General features: G+C 38.1%; 1 protein-coding gene across 1 annotated transcript in view; it reads left to right on the forward strand.

Annotated features, from left to right (window-relative positions):
- ELL2 (elongation factor for RNA polymerase II 2) overlaps positions 1-23600 on the forward strand; it is a 73080-nt gene extending 49480 nt beyond the window's left edge. The window contains exons 5-12 of the mRNA XM_060635339.3: positions 5071-5330; positions 8731-8855; positions 9012-9099; positions 10702-11275; positions 13883-13949; positions 17366-17537; positions 19604-19648; positions 19739-23600. Of these exons, the coding sequence (XP_060491322.1) occupies positions 5071-5330; positions 8731-8855; positions 9012-9099; positions 10702-11275; positions 13883-13949; positions 17366-17537; positions 19604-19648; positions 19739-19855 (1448 nt within the window). The 3' untranslated portion in view covers positions 19856-23600. The remainder of the gene's footprint in view (positions 1-5070; positions 5331-8730; positions 8856-9011; positions 9100-10701; positions 11276-13882; positions 13950-17365; positions 17538-19603; positions 19649-19738) is intronic.
- The last annotated feature ends 966 nt before the right edge of the window (positions 23601-24566 follow it).

The raw sequence follows: 24566 nt of genomic DNA on the forward strand, positions 1-24566 counted from the left end.
CAAGGAATTTTAGAACTTGCAGGGTTTCTTATAGGCATTACAGATAACTTACATACATTTTTCAGGAGTGACTACATAAAATTTGAGGTTATCTAAGCTTAAATTTGAACCAGATTACATCCATGCCATTCTCAGACAAGCTGGCCTCCCTCTGCACACACATATGTTTGCCCCACAGAGCCCTGTAGTGATATCTGCCAGCCTACGTGCTCCACTCTGCTTGTCCTCGGTGCCCCGGTGGCCCGCCAGCACAGTACAGTGTTCTTCTCTGGTCTTAAATCTTGTCATTAACCTCCTCAGCTTTTTACTCTCTGGGTCAAATAACCCCAGCTCCTTTTAACTTTTCTTACGATGGCCTGTATCCCAACTCTTTAATTATTTTTATTGCCTCCTCTGCACTGCCTCCGTTTCCTCACCTCAGAATTCAAAACTTTTTAATTTTTTACTCTTCTTTGTTATGGTATATTTTGACCTTTTTCTTTTAATCTTATTCATTGCTAGTCCTTTACCATGTTTCTTTCTTTTAGGCAGCTCAGTTTGTGTCTTCCTGCCTTTTTCAGTACCTCCAAACTGACTCATTCATTACTTTGGAATGCTCGTCATTCACCCTTCAATACTAACAGTACCCAGTACTTATGGAGTACTTGCTATGCAAAGACACTGGTTAGCTCTTTACATGTAGTTACTCATCTAGATCTCAAAATCACCCCATAAGGGAAGTTATCATTGCCTCTCCATTTTACGTATCACATAGTTAGAATCAACAAATATCAAATACGGGTTTGGCCTCTTAACACGTTGTGTTATTTCCTTTAGTTCATAATTGAATATATCATATAAAATGATAACAGAAGCTCACCTCTGCCACCTTGGAAGTACCTGCAGAACAAGGCTTCTTTCAACAGCGTCAGCCTGGGTGGAGGACAAATAGGAATAATGCTAGTCTCATTGAGGGGCTGTGGTGGCACAGTGCCAGGCCAGGCCTCTGGCAGCTGAATTGGGCCACAAGCTCAGTGTAAGAGGGTGAAGACTGCCCCTAGGGGTCACCTGGCCTAGTCACCCAAAAATATAAGCTTTTGCGACCCTCTTGTAGACTGAGCAAAACCAAAATCTATTTTGCCTGGAGAGGAGCAGGAGAGGCTTTAACCTAGAAAACATCATTAGTATTTCTTCAGAATATTTCCACTTCTAGTCATGACATTTATATCAGTGGTGAGCATTGTTGTGTTGTCATAATCCTTTCCCTTTGTTTAAAAAAAACAAAATCACTAATCACTGCTTCCATTTTACTAATAAGTCTGCTCACTGACTTGTACCTAAATTCTGAAATGTTATTGAATTGTCAATTGGTAATACATGCTAATACTTATTTAGGTGTATAAAATAACCCAATCAACCTAATTTCTAGGATTCTTTTTCCAATTTTCCCAACTTCTGCCTCATCTTGCTTATTTTTGATGATGTAGTACATGTTTGAATGACCTTCGACAAATCATTTAACATCCGTGGACCTTAATTTTCTCAGTTATTAGATAAGGGGTATTTCAACTGGATAACATCGAAAGTCCTTTGTAATTATAATATTTTTGACCATTACGAATATATATTTGAATAATAAACCTTTGGAAGAAGTGATCATAAATGCCAAATGTGGAGATGGCTTCCATTGCATTGGCTTATGTATTTAACCATGACAGTCACCCCGTCATCAAGGTCCTGCCAGTGTTTTTAAAGCATTGGGTCCGTGTTGCCAGGGCTTCTGATCAGGTTCCACAGAACAGAAAAACAACTACAGAAGATGGCAGTCCCTGCTCTCCTTCTGATGTACTATTTTAACACCTTCCTTTCAGATTGTTTACTCACAGCCGTTAGACAAAGGAATAAATACTTTCACCATCTCATATTAAATGGAGAAGTTAGAAGTAGACTCCTTGTTATGAAACAGCAGTTCAGATATAGTCCCAGATTACCCAACTCTATCAGACCCACTGCTGCTGTTTATATAAGGAGCCTAGGGAATTGATTAGCAGTTGGGTCTGGGAAGAGAATTAAGTTCTCCCATGGGCTTTATTAAAAGAGCTTTTCTGAAGCAAATGTAAAGAAATAAAGCCTTTCTTCTGCCCACTTTGAACTGACATTTTCTTGCTTTTCTTTTTAGCATCTCAATTCTGTAACTACTTAGAGTACTGATGTTTTCTTCATCTGTAGCCTGTCCTACCTTGAACTAGAGGACTCCTTCCTGGTTAAATAGGCACAGATTGATGGGGCGGCAGTCTTTGTGTGAAACTCAGTAGCCTAGTGTGGCTCTATTGTTCTTTTAGTATTTAAAAGAAATGGGTTACCCCACAAGTGGCTGTTCAAAGGGAAAACAGGGCATCTGGCTGGCTCAGTCAGTAGACCATGGAACACTTGATCTCAGTGTCCTGGGTTCAAGTCCCATTTTGGGCATAAAGTTTACATTAAAAAAAATAACAAGTAAAAAATAAATAAAAGAAAAATGAGATAAAGGTGAAGTACTAGGGGTAGGAGATTCATGTACCAGTGACAGCCTAGCATTAGGCCCCAGGTGAGACTCCACTGCTGTCATATCCCAGACCAGATTCTAATTTTTGGTCAAACATCATACCCATGCTCCTCTTAGAGAGTCTCCCTTATTTGTCTGCCCTATGCTTACTTCAGGGAGGGGCAGGGGCAAACTCAGGAGACTTTGGGGCTTTCTGGAGACTGAGGATCAAAGGTGGGTCAGACATACAGAGGAGGTAGGGCAGCCTGGAAAACACTGGTAGTACTGTCACTTTTTGTTTTTATTTGCCTTCCTTGCTGGCTTGAATTCATTCTAAGTGACCAATCATGGTGTGTGTGAGCCCAGCTAAAAAACATTCTCTGTCCACTCACCTCCCCAGAGAAGAGTGGTGGGCAGGGCTCCATAGTCAGCTTTGTTTGGGGAAGTATAAGCTAAACAGGTTACAAAGGGTAGGGTAGGAGTGTGGGATTTATAGCACTTCTAAACTTTTGTGACCCTGGATTTTTTTCCCCACAAATTCCTATTCAAATTTCAAGGAACAGTAGTGTTTGTTAATACGATTATAACTAAGAAGTGGTAGATTGGAAGGTTTATGTTTGCTGTTTTAGAAATTTTAGTGTGTCTTCATATGCTAGCATCCTGGCAGTGTGGGAAAATACAGACCGCATTGATCCCAGCTTCTCTGCTGTCTACTTGCTCTCTTGCTGTCATTCACATTGACATTTTGCTAGTCATCAAATACTGAATCAAGGTCTGCTAGTGGACAAAGCAGCCACAGCCCTGCCCATAGGGAGTTTACAGCCTAAGATCAAACAATGGCAGACATTAGGCATTTGTTCATAATGCCTTTCCCACAAAGAAGTACATGTAGGAAAACTTAGGTACTAATTAATAACAGAACCTTCCACATGTTAAGTGAGCACTTTACCGTTTGAGCTTATCCCATTGAAAGTCTCAGTTTTCTCATCTGTGAGTGGGACCATGCCTGTTTCATCAGGTTACTGTATTGTGAGATCTAATGAGTGTAAAGGTCTTAGTATAGTGCTCCCCCACCACATAATTGGTTCATGATAAATATTAGCTCCCTGCCCATCTGACATTGATCTGTCTCTAAGAAAAGTACAGAAACCAGATCTAAATCTATCTCCAAAACTCTAATTGCACCTTAATAGCTTTTCTTATCACTGAGTAGTGCTCCTTTAATGTTGAGTTCTCTTGTTGTGCAATATTTTGATCTGATATTTACAATTTGTTATGTCCAGGCAGTAGGGAAATACAAAAGCCAGTGAGATCATTCACCCTTTCTCCTCTATTCTACATAGGATTGTGTCAAACTAACAGCCCCTCTGGCCAGGCCTCAGGACCCCTGCATGGACAGAGTTACTATCAGTACTGCTCCTGCTCCATTAAGCTGTTTTCACCCCAGACTGCAGCACTTAAGAGACTGCTTTTGCTTATCTGCTGTTTCTAGTTGCTAGTCTTGTTCCTAATGCAGTTGTCCTACATTATATGTTACTAATATCCGCCCCCCAACCACATGGTATAGAGTTGGAGGTTCAGAGTGTATGAAAGGTGCTATAAGAGTCCACCTCAAAAATGATAAAATGAGGGTCTTACACAGCAGTTCAATTCTAATTTTTTCTTCAACAAGGAATTGTTACCAGGTTTTGTTTTTCTAGAAGGAAACATTTGCCACTTCTCAGTGTTAAGTTTAAGCAGAAAGTGGGTTAATTACCAAATGGCACTCGCCTGGCAGGAATGATGGGAAGGCCTCATTTTTACCATTTTCCATTCCTCTAATTCACCTGTGTAGCTTCAGCCCTGCAGAGCAGGTATCTGCTTGTCTGGCCCTCTGAGATTTTTTGTTGGTTTTGGTTGTCTTTTGACTCCTAAAATTTGTTATGGCCTATTGAAAAGGAGTATGTCTTGTGGTTGCCCTTGTGAATGTTGACCCCAAATTATGTCTGACTCCCCTCTTTGTGGTCCCTGAATCTGTGAGATTAAGATAATTTTTCATCTCAGCCAAAACTGTGTTCTTAGTGAGATACAACAGGTATTGCTCACATTTCACATTTGTTATATTCATTTCTGCCAAAGAAATGACATATAATATGTACATATACATATATGTATATAATATGTAAAATGTACATATAATATGTAATAAGGTCAGTAAATAGCATGGGTAAGCATGGAAATTACTTTATTTGCACTTAACATGAACTACCTACAACCTTAAAATTCCCAACCACTTGCTACAGTTTGTGTTACTAATTAATATCCATATGTAGCTAAATGGACAGAATGATTCTATATACATATATTCCAATAAATGCTTCTATCAAGACAATTTCAAATCCATAATCTTAGCCATTTATTCAAAAAGCTTTCTGTTTGCATATCTCTTTAATGTAAAAACTGAAACAAAGTGGCCTATAATTCCCTCCAGAAATGAATAAGTACCTGAATCAGAGTTGAGGAAACTGAGATGCTCATTATAATCTTACCCACAAATGTGTAACAATGTCATTTCCACTGGACTTTAGGGAAAAGAGTGCAAATTCGGAAAGCGCCTCAAGCTGTTTCAGATGCAGTGCCTGAGAGGAAACGGTCAACCCCCATGAATCCTGCAAATACGATTCGAAAGACTCACGGAGGCAGCAGTGTTTCTCAGCGTCCGTATAGGGACAGGGTGATTCACTTACTGGCACTGAAGGCTTACAAGAAACCGGAGCTCCTGGCTCGACTGCAGAAAGATGGTGTCAATCAGAAAGACAAGAACTCCCTTGGAGCAATTCTGCAACAGGTGAGACACGCGGAGAGAGTTCCTTCTGTGTGCCTTCTTGTTGAGAAGTTCATTTCAGAAGGCTTGTCGTTAGTATTATTTAAGATAGAGAAATTTCAGGATCATTTTGTTCAATGGTATATGAATTATAACTCTTGAATATTAAGCCATCTTGTTTTAAACACCTAATGAAAAGCTCATTGAAATGTGGTCATTTATAGTAGGTCTTATAAGCTAGAAGCTTAAAAAAAGCTTTAAAAATGAAGTTTCAAGTCATTATCTTCATTTGGGTTAAACAAATTTTGCTCTGAAATTCCATTATAAAAGAAGTTTTTTTTAAGCTTATTTATTTTTGAGAGAGAGAAAGAGAGAGAGAGAGAGAGGGAATGCACATGCAGGGGAGAGGGAGAGGGAGAGAGAGAAAATCTCAAGTAGACTCAGCACTGGCAGCGCAGAGCCCAGTGCGGGGCTTGAACTCATGAAGTGTGAGATCATGACCTGAGCCAAAGTCAAGAGTCAGATGCCTAACCGACAGAGCCACCTGGGCACCCCAAAAAGGTAAGAAGTTTTTGTTGGCTGATTTTGGTCTTGAGTCACTAAAGTACTGCTGTAATTTTTATTGTTATATAGGTGAAGTTGTATGGTTTATTCTTATCAGTCTTTGGTTTGTATAAGCTAGAATATGTTTACCTACTAAATAGTTTCAAATGTGTCTTGCCCTGCATGCTTTTTACTCTACCTTTTTTTGCCACTGAGTGTGCTGAGATCATTCAGTTGTCTTTATTAAGGGATATGAATATGTAAAGTATTACCTTTGATCAATTACCTTATCACAAGCTTAAGTATTAAAGTAGGTCATAGATTTTGTTGATGTCACTAGTTTGTCAAACTATAACTTGCTATATTTTTCATATTGATTTGGGGTCATAAATATTGATTACTGTTCAAATCAAAGGATTTTTTTTCTAAAGCAGTAACATTTCCACAGTTCTTAAATTTCACCATTAAAAAAAATAAACCTATAGGTTTTCATTTATTATTCAAAGAATGACACTTCTAAGTCCATTTTTTCATCTATTCTCTTACATTCAAGTCATGATACTAAATATTATGAAAGAATAAAGCCAAAATCTCCAATTCTAGGTTAATTAACCCCCAGTGTATCTTGGACATTCTCAAGGATCTTATTAAATTGTTTGAGCACTTTTTGGAAACACTTAATTTAAATCCATATGTCACATAGCAGTTTTAAGAGCTCAAAAGACAGGGTGAAAGAATGAATGAGTGTCAGAGTGTGTGTGTGTTTTAATTTTTTTTTTTGGTGGGGGGGAAGGAGGGAGGTTCAGGCTACATATCACAAAATATCTGGTGACTGAATCTCCAGGGAGGTTGTAAATTACCTCCTAAGTTTATACGATAAAATGTAAAATGGTGGCAGGGGCAATTCATTCACACAGAGGGTATTATTGATGTCAGTAGTTATGTGATTCTTTATATGTATAGACATAAGTACATTAAAATGTAGGTATGCTTAATTCAGCAGCAAATGGGACATGAGTGTCTTTGTGTTAATCATTTGGCAGAATCTAGAGCATAATCTTAACTGCACATTATAATCTTCTGGGGAGCTTTTAAAAAATGCCAGTGTCTGCACTCTAACCCAGACCAACTAAATGGAGCAACTGAATGGATACTGACCATTAACTGAGAGGGGGAGGGATGGCAAAGGAACAGGTGTATGGAGGGGCACTAGGATTTCTGTTCAGGAGATGTCTGTTAGCCATAACCCAATAGTGATAGATGTTTAGTAGTTACATATAAGGCCATGGTGTTGAGACAACAATTGGAGGTAGAATTATAAATTAGGAGATAGCAGTATATCAATTGGCTATTGAAAGCCTTATAGCTGGCTCAGTTGGAGGAGCATGGGATTCTTGATCTCAAGGTCATGAGTTCCAGGCCCATGTTTGTTGTAGAGATGAAAGAAAGCAAAGAAGAAAGCCCTAAGGCTGAATGAAATAATGATGACAATGAAGAATACAAGGCAGACAATAGGTCCTAAGCACTCCAGCATATAGAAGAGTGCACAAAAAAGACAAAATGGGAGAAGGAGGAAAGCAGGAGAAGGTCCCATTATGAGGACCTGAGGATAGTCTGTAGTCCTGAGGATAATAGGAAAAAGCTAAGCATTGTATTTTTCCACTTTGAGAAATCTGGTTTTGTGTCATCTTATTTGCAAATTTGAATCTTAAGCCTACCATTTTCTACTTTATAACAGTATTAATGTTAGATTAATGTTAAGCTGTAAAAAAAACCATAAACTATCATAATATATTTGATAGTACTTTAAAAAGACACAGAAAGAAGTCAATTTATTAAAAAGAGCATTTTTGGGACACCTGGGTGGCTCAGTTGGTTGGCTGAGTGTCTGACTTCAGCTCAGGTCATGGTCTCGCAGTTTGCAAGTTTGAGCCCCACATCAGGCTGTCTACTGTCAGCACAGAGCCTGCTTTGGATCCTCTGTCCCCCTTTTTCTCTGTCCCTCCCTACTCACTTTCTCTCTCTCTCTCAAAATAAATAAACTTAAAAAAAAAAAAAAAAAAAAAAATTTCCGTAGGAAATAACTGGAGGATTAACTTTCCACCAGCCTTAAACATGACTCTTGCTTTGGCACCTGAATCTGTACATTTGTATTGTTGATGGAATCTAGGCCTGGACACTGTACGAATTGCAGTTAAGCAATAAGAAGAGATTACACTTGAGAATAAACTAGCTGACTAATAACAGTAATTTGGGGGTTATTTTGCTGTACGTTTCCATTTATTGGTTTTCGGGAATTTCAAGGACTTTGAATAAGTGGTTCTTCAGGAGATCTGGCAACTACAAGAAGCAAGCTTAGCAAGCCAAGGAAATGACAGACAAGGGCATCAGAATTGATACTATTTATGGAGATAATTTCTGCTGATTGCTGAAGGGAAAGTTTATAACCCAACATTTGGGCACTGTTTGGTTTGTACGTAATAAAAATGATCAAAGATTTTTACTGTGATTCACAAGTAACGGGAGTTAATGGCCAGAAGTAAATAATGAAGTTGTTAATCTAACTCCTTTGACTAGAAAAACTTGACTTAAAAAATATATATAAATAAATAAATCTTCCTCCACTTTTTGCCTCAGTAGGCTGTTTGAATAGAAATGTCATGTGGTGGACATTCAGGGAAAAAATATTTAGCTGTATATATAAAGTTTTAATTCCCCAATGAAGTCAAACAGCATTTATTGAGACCTGTCATATGCAAAACTGGCAGTCCCTTTGTAGCCAACTGGTACAGTTGTTTTCAGTGTAAATGCAAAATGTTGCCTGTTTTGGGTTAGGAAATAGCAAAAACGGCTAATGCTCTGTTTTCACACTATGTGCCAGGTAGCCAATCTGAATCCTAAGGACCTCTCGTATACCTTAAAGGATTATGTTTTTAAAGAACTTCAAAAAGACTGGCCTGGATACAATGAAATCGACAGACGGTCATTACAGTCAGTGCTCTCAAGGTAAATTTTTCTTCTTTGAAACCGATCAAGTAAGTGATAATATTAGTTATTGTTATTTTAGTGTTGAGAAGGAAAAGAGAAGCAAGGGTAAGCTTTTTATCATGAACATTTGAAAATTCTCTTCATAACTGGAACATATGTATGTATCCTTTACAGAAAACTAAATCCATCTCAGAATGCTGCCAGCACCAGCCGTTCAGAATCTCCTGTATGTTCTAGTAGAGATGCTGCATCTTCTCCTCAGGTATTCCTAAAATTACATAACCATAGCCCCTAAGTGAACTCTAGGGACCAGCTAGTTCACGTGGTCTGATCTATGCATGAGAGAAATGAGGCCCAGAGAAGCCGCACAGCTTGCCTACCCAAAGTCACACGGCCAGATCATGGCAGAGCTCTGTTTAGAATTCAGGTCCTGGCTCACAGCCCACACCTCTTTTTCACTACACAGCACTGCTTGTCAAAGTGTTTAATATCTACTCTGCTTTTCCATATTTGAAGTTTCCATTTTATTATAAGATTATCTACTTTTTTATTTGGTCACTACCTAGAAGACTTACCCAGTCCTGTATTCAGTCTCAGATTATATTGAAAATTGGAGGCATTTAATACTACCTGAAACATGTTCCAGAAAAATATTCTTAAGGAAAAATGTTTATAAAATAAGCAAATAAAAAATTCTGTCCTTTTCATACATGTGTGTCCTTAACGTATTTTTCAATTAAATCCCAGTCAGAATATTCCAATTAGACCTCACTCCTTCCAGCTTAAAATTTCCCCCAAAAGATTCTTTATTTCCCTTTCCCTGATTTGGGGATTGACAGTGGGACAAACCTATCTACCCCAGTGCTGCTCACACAGTGCTCCTCTCTCTGGACCCTCCTCCCAAGGATTCGGGAGACAGGACAGATGTGTGGACAACAGTAAGCTTGCTGTGGGCAAAAGGCTACTCACATGTCAAAAACTGTTAGAAACCTATTGTGAGGAACAGAGGGAGAACAAAATAAAAGTAATTTTGTCCTTGCATGTACATTGTCTATAGAATCCTCACTTTTAATGCCAACTGCCATGAAGTTATTTATACTGTAATCTAATTATGTAATGGCTGCCAAATCAATGGTGCTAAATTGGAAACAGAATAATTAATGGGATGATTAACTGTTACTTTTTTTCAAGGTGAAGCTTAGGCCACATTATTACATTGGATGTATGCTTTGTACTTTTCGACTATCTGAATTCCCTTTTTAATTTAAATATTGTTATTGCTGGATTGGGATAGTATTAGCATAATTTTTTAAATTTCTGAAATACTAATTCCATATCATTTTTATGGACTAGTTATTAAAACTTACCTTCCAATCTGATGAAGAGATATATTTAGAGGGAAAAAAACTGAATAGCATTTCAGCAATAATAGAGATACTTAGAGAAATTACTTTCAAGGTGCTGGCTGTTCCCATTTTAAGACAGGTAAAATAATAAATGGCAGCCAAAATATTCATAAGTAGAGCATGTTAGCACATTAGAGGAGGTTAAATAAGTGTAGGCTTTTGTTGCCCTTTACCTACCCTTCTTAGTCCTCACCGAGTGAAATGGTACAAACTGCTTTCTCCTTCCTCTCTTTTAATATAACTAGGTCAGCCACAGCCCTCTGAGGAAGAAGGTTACCTCTTCTTAGTACTCTCCTAAGTGGTACAGTCCACATAAATGGCATAGTCTCTCGAAGAACTTAGGGTGGGGCTATATGATCAGAAAGTATAAGTACAGTTGTTCATATGGTAGCCAATGATGCACGTATTGAGTTTTAATGCAAAGTGGCTCGTTTTTTTTTTCTGCCCCTCCCCAACAGAAACGGCTTTTAGATTCAGATTTCATTGATCCTTTAATGAATAAGAAAGCTCGAATATCTCACCTGACAAATAGAGTGCCGCCAACATTAAATGGTCATTTGAATCCCACGAGTGAAAAATCTGCTGCAGGCCTCCTGCCGCCTCCTGCAGCTGCTGCCATCCCTACCCCTCCACCACTGCCTTCAACCCACCTGCCCGTTTCCAACCCTCCTCAGACTGTAAATTCTAACTCCAATTCCCCTAGCACTCCAGAAGGCCGGGGGACTCAAGACCTACCTGTTGACAGTTTTAGTCAAAACAGTAGTATCTATGAGGACCAGCAAGACAAATATACCTCTAGGACTTCTCTGGAAACCTTACCCCCTGGTTCAGTTCTACTAAAGTGTCCAAAGCCTATGGAAGAAACCCATTCAACGTCTCACAAAAAGTCCAAAAAGAAGTCTAAAAAACACAAGGAAAAGGACCAAATTAAAAAGCACGACATTGAGATGACTGAAGAAAAGGAAGAGGACCTTAAAAGAGAAGAAGAGGAAATTGCCAAGCTGAACAACTCCAGTCCAGATTCCAATGAAGGTACACTTTACATTTGTAAAACTAACTACATGTGTTAAATGATCGGGCAGAGCAGACTATCGTGAGGGACATTATGCTGTTTATATAATTAGTAATGCTTTTTTGTCAAATGACCTTGTGTTAATAATCTTAGTGTTGTGCTTTGGAGCAGATTTTTCTTTTCTTATATTTAACATCAGTAATTTTTGGTCTCTTTTTAACCAACTATTAAACATAGTTTCTAAATTTGATAATAACATGGTAACATTTGAAAATGACTGTTATCCTCTAGAGACCCCCTCTTAAAAGGTAGACTTTGTTGCTCTTTTCCATAACTGTCAGGGTATTGCACAACCTCAACGTGACCTATTCTCTGCCATTCGTGAACTAATTTTACCAGACACACAATTAGCGATAAAAATAATTCTTTTCCTTCTTTGCCAGAGAAACAGGGTCACCCCTGCCTTAATTAATGTTAACACAGGGGAAATGTCAAATTCTTTATAAAACCAGCAAAGTAAGATTGCATATGCAGATCCATAACATCATCTTTATTCAGAGGGAAAGCAAGCAATTTGTCTTATGCAAGGCTGTTGGCAATTTGCTTGATAGAGCTTAAGAAATTATTTTTTCAATTTTGAGAACACTGTTTTAGTATACTAGCATTAGTAAAATTTAACCATTTCAAGCTTTTGAAAACTTAAAAAGCCAGATAACCTCGAGATGCAAAGAAGCTTAAAATAATGCTTTACTTCTAAAGAAAAACTAATCATAGGAAGACCACTTACCTAAGGTGTAATTATTTTTAACACCTAGTAACAAAATTATATTTTTCTTATTTAAAAAAAAAAAAAGTTGTGCTCTAAACCTTAATGTTCCCCAAACAGCATTCCAAGATTCAAGCCCCTCATTTAGCATTGCTGCCAATTTTAAACTCGGCATAACCAAAGCAAAATTCTCGAGGAAAATATGACTTTAGAAAAGTTACTTTAATGAAGAGGTTAAAGAGTGTTGCCTTTCTGTAATTTGCCCATAATACTGGAAGTCTGTAATTCTTAGATTTAACTGACCATTTTTTACCACATGAGAGGAGCTTTGCAGCATAGTAAAATGCAGTGCCTTCACTGACCTGGATTGACTATACTGCACATCACAGCTTATCTGTTGAAATATTTAGATCGGTGTGATACTATATAGTGACCCAAAAGGTAGGTGTAAGCTTTTTCCCTCAAACACTGTTGTACTTAAATTTGCCAAGTCAGGAAGAGGCAAGCAGTAATAACACCTTGTGTTCAGAGTTAGTATACCTGGGTATATCCCAGTCCACACACTTCCAATGCTGAGATGGTGATCCTGAGTCAGGCTAGTGCTGGGAGGATTGGATCCCAGTATGTTGAGATGTACAGCAGAGTTTGAGTGTTCTCAGAGTTGGAGACTTGAAGAAACAGACTGAGTCTCTGAATCCTTCACTAAGGATGTAGTACCTTTCAAAGCCATTTGAGATTATCACAAACTGAGGATAGATCTAGACCCACATCCCCTGAATCTGTTGGAATTTATCTAGATCTATGGCAAAGAAGAAGCCAGGTGACATGCACTTAATGCCTTTTCCTTTAAGACTCAGGCTATTATAAAAAAAAAAAAAAAAAAGGAGTGGGGGGAGTCTCAAAGTCTACACACACACACACACACACACACACACACACACAACAATAAGGCCACAGAGTCTGCATAATTTATTTCGTATACTTGGTCTTTTAAAATGTTGAACTAAGGAATTATCAAATACTCACTTTTGTTTTATATTGAACATGTCCATTTTGCCAGCAGGCAGGGTTAGGATGTGAGTTATTAATTTAATTCTAGTTTGAATGATAAAAAGTTACCCTAATAAAAAGTCTAAACTTACCCTCAGGAAATGTTGGTTGTGTTCAAATAAATAGAATCCTGAGTGAGGGATTTTATACATTTTCATAGCATAGCCATGAATGACTGGCACTTTATTTGTCTTTTTTTTTTTTTTTTAAACAAATCTGTGTAGTAATATGAGATTTAGAGATAAGAGACCAAAGGAGTGTACATCGGTGTTCAGTAATGACTTATTTTAAATTACTTCAAAACTCATATGGGAAAACTTCCTACCCCTTCCACTGTCTGCATACAAAAAGGGTAGCAATAAAATACAGTGACTGAAGCGGTCTGCTACCTGACTTCATTGTCTCATCTGCCTTGTTCGAATCCTATGAAAAGTAGATGTTGATGTAAAATTTGTATCTTCCATTGTGTGGCTGCATCTGCCAGCACAGTCTTTGAATTGCTGGGCAGATGCCACAACTGTTATTGAAAGAATAGAAGACTGACCTTGGGTTAAGACGGAATTCCTTTATTGTGCAGACACTGCGGTAGCCAGGGCGCTTTCAATGCCTGGCGTCAGTTCTGCTGGCCCTGCTCACAGGGCCTCTGTTGTTCGTGTGCAATTGTATTCCTTGCTCACTGTTGCTTATTGAGATGGAAGAATAGAATTTGAGGAAGAGTGTTCCAGATGTTTCTGATCTATTTTAGAATTATAGGCATTTTATAACCATACTGTTGGGTGAAAGCTTGATTTTTTTTTTTTTTTCTTTGTAGGAGTTAAAGAGGGCTGCACTGCCTCCACGGAGCCTTCTTCAACAATTGAACTCCCAGATTATTTGATGTAAGTTCAGATGTCTGCCAATGGGAGAGAACTGTTTAATTTTAGAAAGTTTGCAAATTCTTTTCCCATAATTTGCAAATGAGAAAAGAAGTTCCAGAAATAGAGTCCCAGAGCCACCCCTGCATTTGAAAGGCTGCCATTAAGCCTGCTCGTCCCAAATCCACCCCTGTCTGCCTAAGCAGGTTGTGTCTCCCCCCAGCGCTGAGTTCTGCTCTGTGGCCTTTAAGTATAGAGAAGCCTGTCCTTTGTTCTGTAGCCAGGTCAGGCATTTGATTATGGAAGATTTCAGGGGTCTGACTCTTCAAAGCTGACAGTCTATCAATGCACATTCATTTGTTGCCCCAAAGAGAGAGTTTATTACTGATAAAGTGCTTAAATCTCCACAGTTAATACAAAGTAGAGATAGACTGATTTTCATTTAAATAAAGTTATGCCATGGAATTAATTTTAAAAGGAGAGAAGAGTAAAATCAGATCATTTCACTTTAGTACCAGTTATAATGTTTTTCTCGTTATGACAACAAGTTGCTAAATGCTGAGCTGGGGACATTTTTGTAACTGGTTATCACAAAAATTATAACTTGTAGACATAATTCTAGCTTTTTTATAGACTCAAAGGCTTCTGTAAGAAGAAATAATTAAGTTGCAAGAGCCTGGAAAAATGGAGAGTGGAAGAACAAACAGATTTGACTGCAGATAGCTTTGAAAATGAACAAGTGTGCAAAATAATTTGAATGTAGGTTGGAAAATGGACTCTGAGCTGTATGAACGTTTTTTCTCTATTAGCATCTCATGGTGGACAAAGTTAAACTGTGCTGTTTAGCATTCCGTATACCACAAAATGTTGATTTCCAGAGTAAAGAATATACTTAAAATGTGTTACTTTTGCTTAACAGTAGTGTGAAAGCTATACTTATTGGGGAATGATACAGCATGAAACCATAATGCTGGTTATCATCTCTTGACTAAAAAGAACCCAAGAAACCATACCGAGCACTCTCTCATCGGAGGTGGTATATGGTTTTAGAGTTCGGGGCGTGGGGGAGCTTTGAAAAGTGGCCACCACCAAGCTGGCCCAGGGAAGGTTGCTTGGGGGACAGCATAGCGTCTGGCTCCACTGATGAGGGGGTTCGCTTCTCCTACTGCAAACCCACTTCTTAAAAGTCTTGAGGAAGTCGGCCCCCTCCGTTGACAACTGCAGGACTGTGCTCTTATTCTCTTGTGGTGGATTTTGAATTCCTCTTTTTTGTAATAGTGATGTAAACTAGTTCTATGTGACAGAATCGTGTGGGGAGGCTAAAAAAGAATTCTAACCCTTTCCTCATGCACTCAGGATGTTGCTGTGCTTTGTCAACTTAACCAGTTAATTCTATATTTAAAAAGTGGTTTTTAACATCCTAATCTAAGGGATGGTCACTGCATCTGCCTCAGTGCATTTTGGCACATTTGTCACGTTTCTGGCTCTCAAAAATCACAAAAGTATGTAACCTGTGTAATTGTTTGCTTAATTTATTAAAGTAAAAGCAATTTATTTTGTCACAAAACTGTCTTATATGATTATAGCCAATTTTCTTAAAATGGTGAGAAAGCATGGATTTTCAGAAAAATCACTGCAATTACAGAACTTAAGCTGTTTCTTAAGAAAACCAAAAAGACATACAATAAAACCTTAATGATCAGCCTCTGAATAATTCATACCTAAACCACAATATCCCTAATTTTTATATAATAAGAATACTTTTGTTACTTGTGGCTGTGAAATATCCAAACCCTTTAAAATTTTATTCCGTCATTGCATTTAGAGCCAGCTGTAGAACCATAACAATTTTTGTTAAAAATAGTGAAATGCCTTTCATTAAAGTGCCAATATAACCAAATAATCTTCTATAATAGCAACACAACTGTTGGCCAGATTGGTGTTTTTCCCTAAGGAAATTATTAAATAAAATACTGAGGGTGTAGCCTTGTGTGTGATCTTGAGAAAGCAGGATATTTCATAGAACACATTAAGCCAGAGTTTCTTGAGCAGTGTAGCCATTTTGCTTACCTGCACTTGTCCCCAGGAAGCTCTTTCCCGCCCCGGGCTTCCTCCGCTGTGACATCAGGACAGCCCTGCGTCACTGCTTGGCTCACCACACTCTTCTTACATCAGAGACATCAGCATACCAGTGCTGTCTCCCTCACACTTAGAAACCGAACCTCCACAGAGGCTAACTTGGCATGAATAAAAATATTAATGAGGACATTAAGTGCTCAGTTGCATCACTTTTCTCACATTGCCAACCAGACATTTGTGCCATCTCATTTTAAATAAAACTGGTAAGGTTATCTAAAACCATTTTTGTGAAGGACTGAACTCCAAGGTTTTCCCACAGTTAAGAATATCTGTGCATGTCTGGGAGTGCTGAAGCACCTGCCCCTGATGGAATTGCTTTGGAATGTCAGTTTTTATCTCAGAAAGTCAAGGGAACTTAGCATTCCATGGCAGGAACGCAGAGTACAGAGACCCAGGCCAGCCCCTGGTGTGATCCCACTTCCCAGAGCCACAAGCAAATAATACTGTGTTTTAATATTAAAATGATGTTTTAATTTGCTTACCACTGAATAAACTGACACCCTGGGAAAATGGCCTTCACTCACCAGTTCCCTAGAGGTATTTACACCCTAAAGTAAAATAGATTCGTGAAGAAACTAAGTTAGAATAATACTATGACACTGACGTTCAGTTACATAGAATATGACCCTTTAGGGCTGAAAAGACCTAGAGAGATATGCCCTTTTTTCTTTTTTTTTTTCTTCCAGTCTGTCATTTCAAAAGAAGAAAATTATTCATTCCCTTTTGTATTCTATACATTTGCCTAGTCAAACATGGGAGGAAAGAGGCAGAGGGAACAAGCCTGAGGCACCTTACTGGCAGCAGGTGTAAACAGCCAAAAGACAGACCTCCTCTTAGCCGCACAACTAGAGAGAGCTTTGACTTCAGCGTTTACTTAGTGACTGGGTGACACTCTCCTGGTTTCATGTTACCCACCAAGTCCTTCTGTTTCCGTGTGACTCGGAACAGATGGGTTGGCCTCTGCCGCTAGAGTGGTGGTGAATTATTTTGGATAGAGAAAGGTTTAGGAAGCTAAATCTGTATAAGCGTTGTTTTCTAGTCACACTTCAATTCCATTGCCACCGTGTTCTTTTCACATTTAACTTTCCTTCACTGAACATCTTAAGCTCTCCTGTGGGATAATTTCACCTGAAAGTTCTTTGAAGGAGTGACATGGCAGCAAACAGTGGCAGGGCAACTTTCAATCCAGGGAAACATGCTTGGATACAGTTTCTAAATATTTGTTTTAAATGTCAGACTTGTGCATTATGTTTATTCTGTAGTTTCTCTCCATTTATATTTTTTTTCTTTTTTCTTATTAGAAAATACATTGCTATCGTCTCCTATGAGCAACGCCAGAATTACAAGGATGACTTCAATGCTGAATATGATGAATACAGGGCCTTGCATGCCAGGATGGAGACTGTAGCTAGACGATTTATCAAACTTGATGCACAACGAAAGCGGCTTTCTCCGGGCTCAAAAGAGTATCAGGTAAACATGTTTGCTCCTAGACAGGCTCACTTCCATATTTTACCTTCTTTGCTCTCTACCCGGTCCACCCCCAGGCATCCCACTGGCCTTTGGAGAATGTCCTCTGGCAAACCAGCCTCTCTGCAGCTTTTGGTCTTCATTGAAAATTAGCTAGGAAACTAAATACAGTATTTGAAATAGTTCTCTAAAATAAGTAAACACAACGAACTGTATTTCTGTCAGTGGAAAATAACTTTATATAACATAATATGTATAAAATATGTAATAGAGGCTTATGTATTTACTATAACATAATAGAGTATCAAGGTAAAAAGCAAACACAACTAAATAGGAAAAAAGTTGATTTGGAATTCATTGAAATATTTAACTGCATTGCCAACTCAGACCATAGCTGTTAGATCTTGTGCTGTTCCCAAAAATTGCTATTTCAAGTCTATGTTTTTTTAGAAAAAAACTCAATCTGGCCTAGAATAGGGAAGATATAGACATAACATATAAAAAGGGTTTAATACCACAGAGATTTGGGGCTTAAGTGAAGAAAAGCTTGGTGTTTCCAGCTATTCCAAAGACTGACATTTGTTAACAGATACTAAGCCATTTTCCTTTCCCTACTTTAATTAGTAGTATTACCATAGCTGGCAAACGAGTAAAAGCCAGACCCACATACTGGTTGTTCTTTCTCATAGTTACAAGCAAAAGGATTAATACAAATGAATGTGTCCCTCCTTATGTAGGCCAGATAAATTTGTCACAATTCACAACCATAGACGATGCCTTCATTCTGGCCTAGTAACTGTTGTTCTGACAGGGACCCACATGAGAGAACGTGAATGGGTTTCCCACAATTGGCAAAACAACCTGAGAGCATCTGTGCTCTAAAGACCATGCCTTCCATTAGTGGGTCTTAATCTTTAAACAGGCTGCCTAGAGTTATGGAAGACTTTGCCAGAGGAATTTGTGTTTGAGGGTGCAAGAGGTCATTGATATGGTGGGGTGGTTTTTTTTTTTTTCTTTCTTTCTTTCTTTCTTTCTTTCTTTCTTTCTTTCTTTCTTTTTTTTTAACATGTAGTTATTTACCAGTGTACCATGATTATATTTAAACTAAAATGTAATTCCAAGGATTGCTTAGTGGTTAGGAGCAGGCTACGGAGCTAAACTACCAGGGTTTGATTCCCAGCTCTACCATTGAATATTTGTGTGACCTTGGGCAAATTACCTAACTTTCTTCAGAATCCCCATCCATAAAATAAAGTGATTAGATAGAGTTGTGCAGAATAAACGTAAGTATTTGGAAACTGCTTAGTCCATAGTACATAAGGTTAGATAAGTATTAGCCATCTTCCCTAGCCACCCAATTTCCCTCCTGAGAAGCAATCAATGGTACTGGTTTCCAGTGCATTCTTTCAGAGGTTTGTGTGTGTAAGATGTATATACACATGTATATACACAAGCAAATTCACCTGTGTGCTATATGTAATTGAATCTAAGATGTCATCAGTTACAATATGTACATATTGTCTTCTGTTCCAGTAAGTTAAACTGTCACACATTATTTGATTGCATTAAAATGAGAGGAAACGTGCATCTTAGAAGGAAGTTGTTAGAATGTATTATATTTCTTCTCAAACAAATGATATCAAAATGTGTAAGTCATTCTGCAGCACTTTGCTTTTTTTCACTAAACAATATAATGCATCTTAGAGAACTTTATATAAGTACATGAAGCACTTACCCCTTTTAATGGCCTTTTCGTATACCTTTGTATGGATTAATGGACATTTAAATTTTCTTTACTGTCTTTTGCTTTACAAACGGTACTGCAGCAAATAACCTTCTACGTGCAGCATTTCACTCAGGAGCAAGCAAATCTGAAAGAGAAGTATAAGTGCTGAGTCAGTTTTGCATTTGCTATTTTGATAGCAGTTGCCAATTGCCTTCTTTAAAGAGCGTACCAATTTACATTCCCATCATCAGTATTTCCCCACCCTTGCTGAATGTGTGTTAGCTGTTTATATTGCCAAAAAAAAAAAATTGTTCCCTTCTGATTTTAATTTTTAATTTTGTAGAATGTTCATGAAGAAGTCTTACAAGAATATCAGAAGATCAAGCAGGTAGGAATCATCGCTGTGGGTTTCTGACCCGTAGTTGGGGCAGTATTATAAATTCTGCAGCCTAATTCCTCCCGTCTGTTTCCTCTGCAGTCCAGTCCCAATTATCATGAAGAAAAATACAGATGCGAGTATCTTCATAACAAGCTGGCTCACATCAAAAGACTAATAGGTGAATTTGACCAACAGCAAGCAGAGTCATGGCACTAGATCTCTGCTTGGACCAGAAGATGTGAATAAACTTAAGCTTATTTATTTAAAATTCCAAATGAGTTGCTCTAAGATGCTAAAAAAATGAAACTTTGCTTGTTGAAAGTTTCAGTATTAGTAAACTTGAGTTATTTACTTTTTTTTTTTTTTTTTTTTTTTTTTCCATTTTACTTTGCTTCCCTGCATTTTTGAAGCTGCTTTTTCTGGTCCTTCTTCCCACGCCTACCCCACCCCCAAGACTTATGTTTGTCAATAGAAATATTTTTTTTTTAGATATTGGAGATCCAGTGTCTATACTTCAAATCAGCTCTTTTCCTTAAAAACTTATGTTTGTCATTAGAAATGATTTTTTTAAGATATTGGGGATCCAATGTCCATACTTCAAAGTTATGTGTGTTTAAAAAAAAAAACAGTAATGTGCAAGGTGAAATGCTTTTGGATAAACATAAGCCTATTTTCTGACCTTTCTTAACGCAAACTCTTTGCCTTAAATGGTAGAATATTTAGAAATTTGCACAAAATACAAAAAAAAAAAATTTAAAACATTGTTTTGGAGGGTTAAGAAATAGAAAGGTGTATGTGTATGTGTATAAATATGCACACATATGTACATACAGGCTGACTTGATCTAGAACAGTAAATCCGCCCTGCAAGTTAACCCCCCATTGCAATGGTTGCCTTAAGGTGTTTGCTAGTTGTGTACATAGTGTGGTTAATCATTAGCTACACTACTTCCCACTTGGTTAGAGCAATGGGAAGTATACTGTGGCCTACCAGCGTCTGAAAGCGTGTGCTCGACCAGTATGTGTGCAGAGGTGGTGTGGATGTGAGCGTGCATGGAGGAAAAAAGCTGCTACTCTCAGTAGGCCAAACGCTCAGGTTAAACAACAGACGAGTGTTACTGTAGGGTTTTTTGTTTTTGTTTTTTTTTCTGTCAAATTGCTACTTCTATCGTGGAAGACAAAAGCATTTCCATTTCAACAGTTTGTCAGCTTTATTAATGTTGGGCAAAATCAATATGTTATGAAAATGAAACAGATCTATAGTTTTGGGGCAAAATTATAAAATTAAACATGTAGGTAACCTATTTATATACTGCTATAAAGTATTTTTTGAAGAGAGATATGCAGAGAAGCTATTACCTACATGAAATGTATATTTAAAGATTTTTTTTTCATCCTGGGAGCCAGGAATATAAAAAAGAGCAGATATATTTAACCATAACATACTGTGATTCATCAAACAGCACAAACTTTCATTTCATGGAGTTTATCTGTTGACGTTGATTTAAACTATCATTTGTTTTATCATGTGGGAACATAAGTTATGTGGTCAAAAATATAAGGATTTTGAACTAATGTTGATTCAAGTTGTGTTGTCTTATCGTATTGTCTTTTCAAAGTGCTGCCAGTTGAAAAGGGAAGCATTATGTTTACAAATCTGTTTTGAAATGTTTGCCAAAATTTTGGTAGTATCTTTAATAAAGATGTTTGTCTCCAGCATCCAAAAAATAAATAAATAAATAAGTAACTTTGTTGTGTATCGGTATAAACCAGAAAATGTTGGTATCTAGAGAACCTGAGAGCATGTAGATGAACTTTTCTCTTTGAATTCTTCTAAAACATTAACTGGAAAAAGTAGATAATATAGAAATGTATGCAGAAGTAAAAGACGATACAAAGACTGATACAAGACCCTGTACACTATAACTCTGTAACATTACTACAGGAATTTGATTTTTCTGTAGCACAGACGTCCTAAAGAATTGGTTTCTTTTAGCATTGAGATCCCTGGTGCTCTTCCTTTTACCTCAGAATTGGTACAATCATTACTAAATGTTCATTGATTTCAAACTTTGAGTTAAAAAAAGATAGGAAATGGGAATAAATGTGTTCCTTATATTATGGTGGAGTCTCCTGAGGGATTTGTCTATAGGTAATGACCTCACTGGTGTCATTTCTTGGACATCTTGGCCTTTTAATCAAAGATTGCTGCTATTTGCTATGAGCAGTGTTTTTCAAAAGCAAGGTACTTGGACAAACACTTGCATCACCCAAATTAGAATCTCTGGGTATAGGGCCCAGGTATCCACATTTTCCTAAATATGCTCCAGGTGACTTTTGCAAGTCAAAGTGTGAGGACCATTGGTTTAGTAATGGCACTAAACCTTTAGGTCTCTAAATCTCATGCCTATCCATGTCAGCAGGTACAAATCACTCTTCCCTCTACATGATATGAGGCATCCTCTCAATTGCTTCACTGCCAACTCTTATTTCAGATCTTGTTTACGAACAAGCCTTCCCTGGTTGTTAGCCCTTGGAGCTCCCACCTACCCACAACAGCACATCTTCTGGTTTACAGATTGGGTGATAATGGAAGCTGGAGATAGGTCATGAAAATCCAGCGTTGCACATTCACAGACCTGACCACCTACCTATAAAAGCCTTAATTTAGATATTTGTTATATACATTGGGCAGATCCTTGCAAAATGTGTGTTTGTCGGCGCAAATTTGAGCTATAAATCTCTGAATCTGCTATTTTGAAGATGGCCATGAGCCTAGTAAAATATTTATAGTCATCCTTTATCTCCTACTGCAAGATTTTTAGATTCCCTCAAATAATTGCTACAGGAATGAGTGGCCACTTAGTACCAGTTACTCTAGTGGAAAGATTTATTTAGTTGTTTTGAGAGACACAGTAAGTATAAAACAGCATTATCAAGATGAGAGAATGAGGGGTGTGTGTATGTGTGTGTGCGCGTGTGTGTGCATTTGTCACATTTCATCTAAAATAATTTGAAGCACTTTTGGAAATTTTTACCAACACCAGATTAACTCCAGATTGAATGAGCAGCTGACTGAGTACAAACCAAAAGCAACATTCACTAGATGTGGTTTTGTTTTTTAAGCAGGGATTCTGTTTCCTATCTTGTTATTTATTTCCCTTGGAATACTTGGGGTAACTTCCAACTCTTGAGTTTGATGGTGGTTCAATACTTGCTCTCACAAAAATAATTGGTGTGGTCAGTTTATATCATTGCTCCATGCACAGTGACTGTAAAAATTCAGTATTCATTTCCTTTCATCTCTGATCTTTTAAACTTTATAGTTTTCTTTTCCCTTAAAGCATTTCACCTCATGATGTAAAACAAATGTGATACTTGCATGTTGGAAGCAAGATGCTGAAATGGTTAGACACAAGTGGTCCATCAGTTCCAACACTCTCCTTGGTTGCCTTACCCCTTCCACTAGTGCATTCTCTGCTTCTGGAACTTGGCTGAAACTCTTTAGCCAGTTCACTGTATTTCTGGCAGTGTGAGTGTTGAGTCATGTATGCGTGGTATATGCCCTTACTACTATTGAAGTTCTTATGGTTTATTACTTGCCTAAGTGTTACTGAATCCTTTTCTTATGTGTACCGGATGGGGGGGAAATTCTAGCCAGCATTTTGAGGAACCTTTTGTGAAAGAATATTAACTGACACTACTAAATGAAGGCAACAGAAGATGTTATCATTGTTCTTTGTAACCCAAAACTAAAAAAGGATGTGAGGCTCATTTCTAAGTATTTCTGTGTGTGTGTGTGTGTACACACACACACACACGTAACACACTGTTTCTCAGTTGTTCCACCCAAACCATGTTAGGACCCTCAAAGATAAAATGTCACAAGGACTTTTCAGCAGCTGTGGTGGTCCCTTTTGTTCTACACCAATTTCAGTTCAATAAAAATGTTAACTTTGCAATTCTGGGAATTGTTTTTCCTTTGTCTCCTTTCAAGGCTCTTAAATTTATCTTTCAAAACAAAAACAAAAAAACCCTAACAGAGTGCTCTCTGATGCCCTAATGTAAATGATCCTCCTGGGACAGAGCTATTTCTTGTTGGCGACTCTAGGAAGTGGGGGCAGGGTATTTGCTCCAGGACCTGCCTGTTTTCAAAGTGTAGGGCATGCCCTCCAGAGGCAACATCTACTTGGAGAACAAGAATCATGTACCGATTAAGCGTTTCCTACACGTGCATTGTCCCATTACTCCTCACCTCAACCCTATTATCTCCATCTTACAGGTGAGTGAACTGAGGCTTAGAGAAGTTAAGAAACTCATCCATGACACAGCTAGTAAACAGTGGAATCTGGGAAACCTGACCCTGGCATCTGCGTTCTTAACCGTTTCTCCATATTGCCCCTCATGTGCTGGTACCTTACAATGAGCTTCACAAAGTGACCGTTCCAGTGACACCACACAGGCTAGACAAACTCTTGATTCAAAGGAGACTAGAATGTGGGGGGTGGGGTAATATCTAGTAGATTATTGTCTGTAAGTTGATTTTGTCAGAAATGGCAAATGTGAAGGAAGGCCAAGTACTTTTTAAGAAAAAGTATGTTTCCCTTGTTTTTGAATGTGTGAAGTCTTAACAGACTATTTGAAGGAGACTGGGACAGTGCAGGTGGAGACAGGAGGCAGGGTCTGGAATCACACTATCTCTTCTTCATAGTAAAAAGCTATCTCAGGGGCCCCGGGGTGGCTCAGTTGGTTAAAGCATCCCGACTCCTGATTTTGGCTTAGGTCATGATCTCACAGTTGTGAGATCGAGCCTGCAAGCCCCACATCAGGCGCTGTGCTGGGTGTGGAACCTGCTTGAGATTCTCTCCCTCTGCCTCTGCCCCACCCTCGGTTGTGCTCACTATCTTTCAAAAAAAAAAAAAAAAAGC

Source organism: Panthera onca, chromosome A1 (genome assembly GCF_046562875.1).
Source record: "Panthera onca isolate mPanOnc1 chromosome A1, mPanOnc1 haplotype 2, whole genome shotgun sequence".
NCBI lineage: Eukaryota > Metazoa > Chordata > Mammalia > Carnivora > Felidae > Panthera > Panthera onca.